The sequence below is a fragment of the Abramis brama genome (genome assembly GCF_963993115.1).
Source record: "Abramis brama genome assembly, chromosome: 1".
Lineage (NCBI taxonomy): Eukaryota > Metazoa > Chordata > Actinopteri > Cypriniformes > Leuciscidae > Abramis > Abramis brama.
Genome location: NC_139963.1, coordinates 58,397,842 through 58,409,926, shown reverse-complemented (window position 1 = coordinate 58,409,926; position 12,085 = coordinate 58,397,842). Strand labels below are relative to the sequence as shown.

At 35.9% G+C, this 12,085-nt stretch overlaps 1 protein-coding gene across 3 annotated transcripts; it reads left to right on the top strand.

The window, feature by feature from the left end:
• Positions 1-1,682: 1,682 nt before the first annotated feature.
• LOC311077552 (uncharacterized protein) lies at positions 1,683-11,489 on the top strand. Of its 3 annotated transcripts, none has more exons than XM_084106086.1 (5): positions 1,683-1,781; positions 5,578-5,843; positions 6,227-8,189; positions 10,748-10,841; positions 11,118-11,489. In XM_084106086.1, exons 2-4 carry the CDS (start codon positions 5,786-5,788, stop codon positions 10,812-10,814), a joined length of 2,088 nt encoding a protein of 695 aa, XP_083962212.1. In that variant the 5' UTR covers positions 1,683-1,781; positions 5,578-5,785; the 3' UTR covers positions 10,815-10,841; positions 11,118-11,489. The 3 variants fall into 3 exon arrangements, with proteins under 3 accessions (XP_083962212.1, XP_083962210.1, XP_083962211.1); XM_084106084.1 differs by having other exon boundaries at positions 10,745-10,841; XM_084106085.1 differs by having other exon boundaries at positions 10,745-10,845.
• Positions 11,490-12,085: the final 596 nt, after the last annotated feature.

The following is a 12,085-nucleotide window of genomic DNA, read 5'->3' as shown; positions in this document are numbered from 1 at the left end:
TCACTGGATTAGTACAATTAATGGCAAAAAGAATGTTTGGAAATGTAAACTGATATTTCCTACTGACACACTACAGCAAAAGATATAAATAACTGACTTAAAAGCTTTTTTTGGGGGGGGGGGGTGTATTAACATGCCTAAGACTTTTGCACAGTACTGTATGTCCCGTTGCTTCCTTATCAACAAATTTCAAAAAGCTTTTTCTACCCTGGAGATAATATACCGTCTAGCTTGTTTCAAGTAACACTTATCTTTGCTGGCATTCATAGGTGATTACTAGTCCTGCAGATGCAGAGGCCCAGCTGTCTCTCCCCATCACTCCAAGGATCATCATGCTCGGTAAGTTTTACATTCATTGTTAACGAATCCTTTGAATGTATAGGGCACAAGCAAATAAAGTCTAGTCTGGAAAACACTAGTGAATGCAGTTTGTGTCGTGTCATTCACTGCCTCTGCACCAGTCAGGAACAGCACAGTCACTTCAAAAACTTAAAGGACAACGGTTAAGATTAAATTTTGGACAAATGCTGCTGTCCCGAGAATTTTAGGTTTCTTTCGCTCCCCCCCCCCACCAGTAGACTGGTTGTATAGGTGCACTGGAACAGTCCTTCCTAAAACGCATTAAACTTTCATTTTATTGCAGTGACAATTAACAAATGATAACAAAAGACAGTTTTAAAGCATTGCAATGTACAAAGGAAAAGCACAACGAAATTAACGAGTTGAAGTTTGCTGTGCTTTATATAGCCTAGGCCTACACGAAGTGAATGCCTGCAATCATTCACTCATTGATGAATGCACAAAACTTGCAAATTAATAAAAACATTATAAACCCTACGAAACGATACACAATTGTAGTTTAAGTTCGCGCTAAAACTATATTTACCTTTTTTGAAATAATCCATTAAACCTGCTGAGAAACGAGGAGCGTGAACTAAATGATCAGAACCGCGCGCATGCCCGGGAAACTCATGAATATTCATGCAGGCTCCGCCCACTGCCTCTACAGATGCACAGCTCACTTTTGCTCCACATTTTACATTGATGAATGGTGCAAAAGGGAGAGCGCGCGAAACTTGTCACTTGTAAGCGAAAAACTTACAAGACTCGTTTGAGACTCGTCGCAGCAGATTCAAGCAGTTGTAGTTATGTACTTGTGTTTGTGTTAGAAAAATATACAAGACATTTGTGTGAAGATATTCTACAAGTGTGCAACTCTCATCGGATGAATTCACATGATTTGCGGATGAGCAAAACTTCTCTGTGACTTCACATTTTTTGATGCGGGTGTGTAAATGCGTTTTGCACCATATTCACTGCAGCAACTGTAGCAAAAATGTGAGCGTACGAGTTTTTTTAATTTGTGATTTGTAAATTTGTTAATCTGTAATATTTGTTAATTTGTAATATTTGTGATCTGCACCAAAAATACCTTCATACAAAACGCACAGAAAGAGGCAAGGGTTTATAGTGCTTTAATGAGGTATATAAGGGAAACAGGATTGGTTAACAGAATATAGTTTAATATATAATAAAAAAATATATATATATTATTATTAGTTTATTTGCTTCACTCGGTTAACGCTTCACACTCCTGTCCAGTTGGTGGCGGTAAATGTGCCTTTCAGCTGGTTTGCCAACCGCCATAAAACTCCAAAAGAAGAAGAAGAAGATCGTTTTGAGTTAGTAGTGAGAGTGACCACGGGCAGCACATCGTATATTTCTGAAGTGCATAGTTGTCGTCTGTGTCGTTATCTGTGCATGTGTGCGTTCAGAGACATGTGGGTACCCTGGTGTAAATGTTTACATATGTGTATTTTGGTGCCTTAGGTTTTTTATGAGTGTTATTGTCTATTCTGGGATACTCAGTTGAAATGCAGTATGTTAGCATAAAGTTCGCTAGCATTATGCTAATACCTAGTATTACACTAATGTGTGTTTAAGTGTGTACTCACCTGACATTGTACAGTTATTATCGGAGTGTTTACAATGGTTGTGTAATAGAGAACTATGTTTTTGGGTTGCTGAACTGGGACCCAGCAGTAAAAGGCTGTTCTTTAATTTAATAAGGAGCTAATGTGTGTTATATTATTTGGTTATTTGATATAAGCAGCTAAAGTTACTTGAAGGGAAAGTTGTTCTAATTACCATTTATTAGCTTTACTTATTTCATCATGTCAGCACTGTCGTTTACTTGTATGCTGATATTTTTCTTTGTATTGTTTATTGTAGAACCGTACACTCAGGAAGACAGATAATCATCTGCTGTCTGTCAATAAATCCATTGAAGAGCATTCGATTGCATTCTTACCGATGCACCACAGTGGTCACCTATTCTCAACTAGCTACAGTTACAGTCCTAGCTATCAAGTCACCATTACAGACATAAGTGGTTGTTTCACCAGTGTTTGATTAAAATTATTTAAAAATCAAAATGTTATTAAGCTGCAGTTTTAATATAGAATATTAAACTAATTTTAAATGCATAGCAATGTTTTTAAAGGAAAAGATACTGCTAAATGTTTTACATTGAGCCTATAATGAGCCACGTGAGACATTAAATCAATACTAATAAATATGAATAGTGTTTTACTCTGGGAACAATAGTGCTTTGTGGTGATCTTTATATGATCATTTTCATAAAATGTTATTATTTTAATGACTACTTTTTAGAAAACCACTTTTATGATCCCAGACTAAGGTTACAATTTAAATTTCTGGATTGTTTTGAAAGAGTAATAGAGAGTGAAGTGTTTATTTCAAAGTGAATTTTATTTTTTTCAGATTACATGATTTGTCAGTGTATTTTACAGTTCTTTAAAGTAGGTAATGCAGAATAGGTGTTCATATTTCACTCTCTTAGTGTTCATGGTGTAACTCTGTGTCGGTGTTGCGAGAGGCAACACTCTTGAAAGTGTCGAACTAACACTTTGAGGGTTGTTCCATATTATATTTACACTTTTAAAGTGTTGAAATTAAGTATATTGGTGTTGATTTCCGGATTTCAAATTTACTGTGTAGTGATTAATGTTGTTATTATAAGATCAAACTATATATTTAGATTAATTTGGACATTATGCTGCTGTAATCTGTAGTGGTTGAGGAAGATGAGTGTCATTGTTTTGTGTTATTGATATTTTATCCATGTCATAGTTTGAGAAATAACAGTATTGTCTTTCAATAGATCAGTTTATGCTTTTATCATGTATCCTGACTCAAATAATGTGTTTCTAACAGTTAAATACTCAGAATAAAGTGAGATGATCTGCTGGTGACCCTGAATGGCTTGTTGAATGAGTGTTGATAGTCTGAGGCTCATCAATATTAACAGATCTGCTGAAAACACTCTTTATTTCATGACAATAGTTCCTGTTTTCACCTCATTTATTATGCTGATGTCTTCAGATCTCCTGTAAATTGACACTTAAAGCTCATTTCATTGGTGTCAGCAGACTGAGGGTATAATTGTTGGTTACTAATATATGTACATTTATTTCTGTTGATGATTTTAACTGTTTTTCTTACCATTATTAATATTTGGAAGAATTTAAATTAGTTAAATTATTTTATTTATTTCTAGATACCTGCATTTTAATGAAGAATCAGAATAACGTTAGGATTTGCAATAATGAATGAGTATGAAGGACTAAAAATGACAGAACGAAAAATAAATAAATAAATAAATAAAAGTAGAAATAAATAAATAAATGCAGAAATAATAGTGAAAATAAATACATTTTGGTAATATAAATGGCTATTTCTGTATTTTTACATGTATTTATTTATTTATTTATGCATTTCTATATGTATTTATTTATGTATTTATACATTTATTTATATATTTATGTATTTATATATTTATTTATTTATATATTTATATATGTATTTATTTATACATTTATTTATTCCTACATTTATTTATTTCTGTATTTCCACATTTCTACATTTATTTATTTCTGTATTTCCACATTTCTACATTTATTTTTCCCTGCGCATGTATGCTAATTGACCAATGCTAAGCCACGCCCCCAAACGCGATGAGCCAATCACAGTACGCATAGCTAACCCAATACACGGACATTCTCTGCTTGCTTCCTCGTCCATTGCAATGCATTGCGGTTATCGGTTTTCATTCGTTTTTATGTTTTTTCTTGTCATTTTGGCTTTAAACAGCGTGTGTGTGTGTGATTTTGGTTGGGTGACAGTTGTAGGTTACAGTTTGACAAGAGTTTACAGTTTGACAAAAGCACAATGTTGTGTTTTACACAAATATAAGTAGGCTAAACACTTTGCAGTTTTAATTATGTCCTGTATGAACAAAATGGAGTATGTTTTTATGTTTCCACTGTTCGATCGCGCCCGCTCTCTGACACACACACAGACACACACAAACACACACACACATTCCAGCAATGCAATCTTGACATCGCAGCCTGTTCATTATTCTGCGCTCACACCAAACGCGAATAGAGCGTCAAATTCGCGCGTATCCGCGTCTAGTTCGACGCTTGAACATTTTGAATCCAAAGCGAATAGGACACGCGTATAAAGCGAGCGTTTGAAGCGAAATAGCACCAAACTATAACGTTTACACTGTGAACTGTAAATCTTTGTTCTGGAGCTGAAGCTTATCGACCTTCTCAACTATAAAATTATTAATATAACCCTCCAATGCATATTTAAGGCCCTTTTGGTGACATCGAGATGATATATAATCTTTCTGTCTCCAAAAAATCATCAATTGACTCCTGTGAAATGTCTCCTACTGTAACAGCTGCCAAAGCGCCTGTTACCGAATGTTGACTGTTTGTCCGAGTGAGTGGAGGGGGCGTGGTTAGCCATTGGTCAATTAGCATACATGCGCAGGGAAAAATAAATGTAGAAATGTGGAAATACAGAAATAAATAAATGTAGGAATAAATAAATGTATAAATAAATACATATATAAATATATAAATAAATAAATATATAAATACATAAATATATAAATAAATGTATAAATACATAAATAAATACATATAAAAATGCATAAATAAATAAATAAATACATGTAAAAATACAGAAATAGCCATTTATAATACCAAAATGTATTTATTTTCACTATTATTTCTGCATTTATTTATTTATTTCTACTTTTATTTATTTATTTATTTATTTTTCGTTCTGTCATTTTTAGTCCTTCATAAATGAGTTGTTATTTCTCACAGAGTTATTCACTTGAGCTTGTGTTTCTGGTGTCCCACTTTCACATGCGTATGAATGGAAGTCAGTGCAAGGAAAAGTCTAGTGTGAACGGACATTAATAATTCAAAACGTTTTTAGTAAAATAAATATCAATCTCAAAGTTGGTGTCAAAATGGCAACAATGGGATTTGTCCCTGGATTCAGATTTGATAATGTTTTAAAAATAATAATTGGAAGATAAATTTACCTCATTCATGGAAAGTTTCAAGGACATATAATCAATTTATAAAAATGCATTCTGCAAATGATCATAATATTTTAGAAGTGCTATTTATTTGTTGCATAGAAGTGTAATTTAGTATAAAAACAAACTCAGTAACTGATATATTTTAGATTTTGGGCAGATCAGTGAAGCTCCTCCTACACCAATTGCATCATCAATGAAGCTCCTCCCACATCAGTCACATGGTCAGTGAAGCTCCTCCCACTGTAATTCTCCAATAAATGCTGTAAATTCCCATCAGCTACAAGTGAAGACGAGCATCAGAGCATCAGGAAGAGCTGAAATCTGACTGAGTTTATTAAAGAGGACAGTGAGAACATGAGTGATCCAGAACCCTGCAGAATGAAACACACTGAAGATCCTGAAGAACAAAGAGGTTGGTGTTTATTCTTCATTCATTCATGATGCTGAAGAACATTCATGTTAGAAACATTCAAGCACTTCATCACGTTTAGATAAACAGTTCAACTATGAAATGGTACAGAAGGTTCTGGGTTTTCTTCAACAAATGGTCAGTAAAGGCAGGTTTGAGAAATTTTTATATTGATTATCAACATCAGATCAAGCTAATACTATTTTTACTTATAAATAATCAATTTATAAAAAGGCATCAAATTTTCATAATATTTTATAACAGTTGTCTACTTTCTACTATTACTTTAGGGCTCACTTTCATGTCCTTTCAATTTATATTTCTTTTAATGAATTATTTTGATGTACTGAAATTTTTTTTTTTATCCATTTTTTCTTTGATTTCAGACCTGATGGAAGAGAGCGAGGAGAGTGAAGAACTGAGTGAAGTGGAGGAGGAGAGTGAAGAACTGAGTGAAGTGAAGGAGAGTGAAGAACTGAGTGAAGTGAAGGAGGAGAGTGAAGAACTGAGTGAAGTGAAGGAGGAGAGTGAAGAACTGAGTGAAGTGGAGGAGGAGAGTGAAGAACTGAGTGAAGTGAAGGAGGAGAGTGAAGAACTGAGTGAAGTGAAGGAGGAGAGTGAAGAACTGAGTGAAGTGAAGGAGGAACATCATATCAAACCTGGAGAAAAACCTTTGAGTCGCTCAAAGACTAAAAATACATTTTTAAAGATAAGAAGAGCCAAGAAATCTTTCACCTGCACTCAGTGTGGAAAGAGTTTATCAAGCAAAGATGGTCTTGAGCGCCACATGAGAGTTCATACTGGAGAGAAGCCATTTAAGTGTGATAAATGTGGGAAAGATTTCAGTCAATCTGCAAACCTTAAAGAACACATGAGGATCCACACCGGAGAGAAGCCGTACACATGTGATCAATGCGGCAAAACATTTATCTGTGCATCAAACCTGAAGAAACACCTGACAGTTCATACGAAGGAGAAGCCGCATTCATGTTCTGTGTGTGGAAAGAGATTTTCACTGTGGCAAACTTTACATGAACATCAGAAAATCCACACTGGTGTGAGAGAGTACATGTGCTTTGAGTGTGAAAAGACTTTTATTACAGTGAACAATTTAAAACAGCACCAGAGAATTCACACTGGAGAAAAACCTTACAAGTGTTCACACTGTGACAAGAGATTCAGTCAATCATCATCTCTGAAAAAACATGAGATGATCCACACTGGAGAGAAGCCGCACACGTGTGATCAATGTGGAGAGAGTTTTGCTTTTAAAAGTCACCTGAAGCGACACATGAGGATCCACACTGGAGAGAAGCCGTTTAAGTGTGATAAATGTGGGAAAGATTTCGGTCGATCTTCACACCTTAAAGAACACATGAGGATCCACACTGGAGAGAAACCTTACAAGTGTTCACACTGCGACAAGAGATTCAGTCAGTCAGCAAATCTGAAAACACATGAGATGATCCACACTGGAGAGAAGCCGCACACGTGTGATCAATGTGGAGAGGGTTTTGCTTTTGAAAGTAACCTGAAGCGACACATGATGATCCACACTGGAGAGAAGCCGTTTAAGTGTGATAAATGTGGGAAAGATTTTGGTCGATCTTCAAACCTTAAAGAACACATGATGATCCACACCGGAGAGAAGCCGTTCTCATGTGATCAATGCGGCAAAACATTTGTCTATGCATCACACCTGAAGTCACACCTGATAGTTCATATGAAGGAGAAGCCGCATTCATGTTCTGTGTGTGGAAAGAGTTTTTCAGTGCTGCTATATTTACATAGACATGAGAAAACTCACACTGGTGTGAGAGAGTACATGTGCTTTGAGTGTGAGAAGACTTTTATTACAGCGAGCGATTTAAAAAAGCACCAGAGAATTCACAGTGGAGAAAAACCTTACAAGTGTTCACACTGTGACAAGAGATTCAGTCACTCATCACCTCTGAAAACACATGAGAGGATCCACACTGGAGAAAAACCTTACAAGTGTTCGCACTGTGACAAGAGCTTCAGTCACTCATCACCTCTGAAAACACATGAGAGGATCCACACTGGAGAAAAACCTTACAAGTGTTCACACTGTGACAAGAGTTTCAGTCACTCATTACCTCTGAAAACACATGAGAGGATCCACACTGGAGAAAAACCTTACAAGTGTTCACACTGTGACAAGAGATTCAGTCACTCATCAAATCTGAAAACACATGAGAGGATCCACAGCAGAGAGAAGCCGCACACGTGTGATCAATGTGGAGAGAGTTTCTCTTTTAAAACTCACCTGAAGCGACACATGAAGATCCATGCAGTGGAGAAACCACATCACCACAGTCTGAGATCACAGTAAGTAGTTTATGTTCATGTGCTGAGTAACAAAGTCTCTTCTGTGTAAGTTAGACACACATCACTCTATAGCCAAATCTCTCCTCTCCACCTATAGCCGGTGTGTGGTGAGCACAGGACACTTTTTTGATTGGTTGATATCTATTAACTTGCGCTCTCTGACAGTTGGTGGCGCTCATGTAAAAGCAGAAATAAAGCACTATACAGGGCTCTAGACGGCGAGTAAATGTAAATTCATTATAATCCATTATAAAGCTTGGAAGAGCCAGGACATTTTTTTAATATAACTCCGATAGTAAATTTGTCTAAAAGAAGAATGTCATACACACCTAGGATGAGTTGAGAGTGAGTAAATCATGGGCACTGACTTGGAAACCTGGAGAAACATTGTGCCTTGAATGAACAAGTTCATGAAGTTTTAAGTAATATGGCTTTTAAGTCCACAAATCACCAATATTCACTATGGATTTAATGTAGTAATGCTAACTGTAACCATGGTATTGTGGCAGAAATAGACAAATGTTTTTACATTATTCATTTCAGGGTTTATACATCAAGCACTAATCAAGAACTTTCAAGTCCATCACACGTTTTACAGCTCTTCAATTTTTTAAATATTATCCCGTTTTAATGTTATTTTTAATGTGATGACCAAAACCATGATTTGTTCATGCTTAAAAGATTGTTATACTAAACATTGATTGTTAAACCATTTGTAAAATTAAATGTTTCAAAGTGTAGGAAAAAACAGTAGACCGAAGATTTAAAACTACAGTTACAGTTTATGTGTTATACTTAAGAGTAAAGAGAATGGAATATTCGCTGGGATATACATTGTCAGAAAAGTAAACAAAACAATGAATACATCATCGCAATTACCAAGTCCATCTCTTATGGCATGTTATTAGAATTATTGATAATGTTTCAGAACTCATCTCTGTTTATATGACACATTAGTTATAGTTTTTGTTTTCATAGACGTTAAATGTAGGTTTTAAATCCTTCATGTTAATCTTCTATAAACAATGTAGATTAATGTGGAATAAACAAATGTATATTTTAGTCAGAATTATTGCTCTTCATCAACTTGAGGTCCTGGAGCTCGTTCTGTAAAGTTGAACAGAGACTCACTCGCTCTCGGGACAAGCATTAAAGGAAAATGGAAATACACACATGATTTTCTAACATTTGCTGATAAGGATATAACCATTAAATATAAGAATGTGCCTCAAAAGTCATTGAAATTACAATAATTTATTTCAATCTCTGCATTTAATAAACTACCAGTGAGTGTTTTTATCACAGCTTGTAAATGTTTTAAATGAATGTGTTTGTGTGTGTTTTGTAATGTATGATTTTATTTCTGTCAAGCTGTTGGTGAAAATAAGAGCTTGTTCTTCAGTGATTTTCCTGGTTAAATAAAGGTTAATAAGTTACACAAAGGGAATACCACATCAGAGTAAACATCACATGCATCTGAACGACGTGTTAAACTGTATGCTTAAGAGTTTATTTGAAGCGCTGAATATGAAGCATTTTCATGTTTAGGAAAACTTGGCTTGTTTCAGCACTAGGTGATTTATGTTAGTTTTGTTTGTTGTGTTTGTTGTGGCTTCGACAAAACCTGATAATCTTAAAGTACCTATAGAGTAGTATTGCATCCTTAATATCTCCAAAAAGTCTTTAGTTTTATTATATTTATAAAAGAAAGATAGGCTGTACCGAGTCTTTCCGGAAAAAAACGAGCGGCTGGAGGCGTGCCGTGTGGGCGAAGCTAAAGCTGTGCTTACCCGCCGAGCTAACAACACACAGAGACATTTGAAGCAGTTTTACTCACCGCCCGGTTCCAATGCACGACCGCGAACCTTTATCATTGTGACTGCTCGATCCTTAAGCATTAGACGATCTGCAAATCCATCGATCTGGGCTTTGTTTATAAAACAATCATCGTCGAAATGCAGGGAACAAACGTCTTGCACAACCTCCGTTGATGCTCTGAAAAAACAAACTCCATCCATTGCTCCCTTAACGCTGGGTTCTTTGGGAATCTGTGCAGGGATGTCTTGCCCTGGCAACCAAAAGCCCACTTCTTTGGTGACATTGACTTCCCTAAAGCCGAGCATAGCGCTTTGATGGCGAACTGCTTTCGCTCTCTTGCTCTGGTCTACGAGTGCGCGTGCGCCCGCGATCTCACCGGAGAAGTGCCCTTAGGACCCGTATAAGGAAATTCCGTTACATCTGACGTCACACATGCCCATACTCGAAAAAAACTTTCCGAAACTTGTGACAAACCGGAAGGACAATTTTTGGCACAGAAATACTCCTTCAAACGTACAATTTAATTTTTGAAACTTTGTCCATGTTTAGCATGGTAATCCAACTCTTTAACAGTGTAAAAAACTCAGTATGCATGAAATAGCATTTCACCCCCCCTTTAAATTACATGATCAAGGTCACTATATTTTCAACATGTGATTAGCTTTAGTACTTAGTCTGAAATATTGATTATTCCTCTCTCATCATGATTGTAAGAAATGAAACTTGTTTGTTTTTAGCAGAACTGCCAGAAAGCATCTGGAAGGAGAGGACGGAGAGAACGCCAGTGATCCAGAACCTGCAGAATGAAACATCATGATACTGAAGAACAAAGAGGCTGGTGTTTATTCTTGATTCCTCATTCATTCTTCATGATGAAGAACATGCTGATGCTCACCAGATTTACATTGTTTCATGACCAAACTAGTGATTAATAACACAAATCATCTTCATGACATTAAAATAGATCATAATCGTGACAGCAGTTGTCCACCAGATTTGATGAGATTAAAATGACTGTTGAACTCATCAGTGATCTTGACTTTGAGCTTCACTTTTCATTTCACGTTTGTCTCTCATTTAAAATCTCACATGATTTAATGTTTCTTTTAGACCTGATGGACGTGAACGAGAAAGGAAAACAGAAGCCTAAAAAAACTCTTCTCATGTAAATGAAGTCTGAAGATTCACATGAGGATCCGCAACAGAGAGAAACTTTACACATGTGATCAATGCGGGAAGAGTTTCACTCGGGCCTTCGTTCTGAAATCACTTCTGCCTTCTCATTCAGAAGAACAGCACCAGAAAAACTACACCGGAAAAAGCCTTTCATGTTCAGGAGCTGAAGAAGAGGCCGTAACACTTTCAACAGAGACATGAATCTGATATTAATTGTAACTCGTTCATTGTTTGAGATCTGTCTCATTAGTTTTAATTTTTATGAATTTTTGTACTTCAAGTTATGATTGATTAAACTCATTATAATTTTATCAACAGCTTATGGTTGTTATTGTCCAATTTTATTGTCTGCTGATTCTTCTTGCTTCAGGAATAATTCTATAATTTTCAGTTCTGAAAGCCAAGTATTACGTTTGCTTCTGGGGCTTCCCAGCAAACACAGAACGTTCCCCTAACGTAAAAACGTTCCCCGAACATAAAACACGCAGATGTTTTTGTATAGTGAACTGTACAGAGCTCTGAAACTAGTTTATGCTGCATTTAATAAAATTTAGCAATTAGTTTAATCCAAGCGCATTACATTGTGAATGTGAAAAGCACAGAAATCATAAATTCTTGGGTTTGTTTATATGTTATTTACTGCACCTCTGCTCTGCACACGCTTCTCCAACACGTGTTGTTGTACACAGTGCAGTGTTTCCGGGATCTACGTCAGAACGCTGCCTCGTTATTGGCCAGTTCTGCGTCAGGATCACATGCATATTTATATTCTGACGTAGAACAACTTAAACAGCGTAGGAAGAAAGAGAAGAAATTGATAAATAAAGTTGTTATTTTTGTTTTGTTTAGTTTTTGTGCACAAAAAAATATTATAGTTGCTTCATATTCTCAGTCTGTAAGTT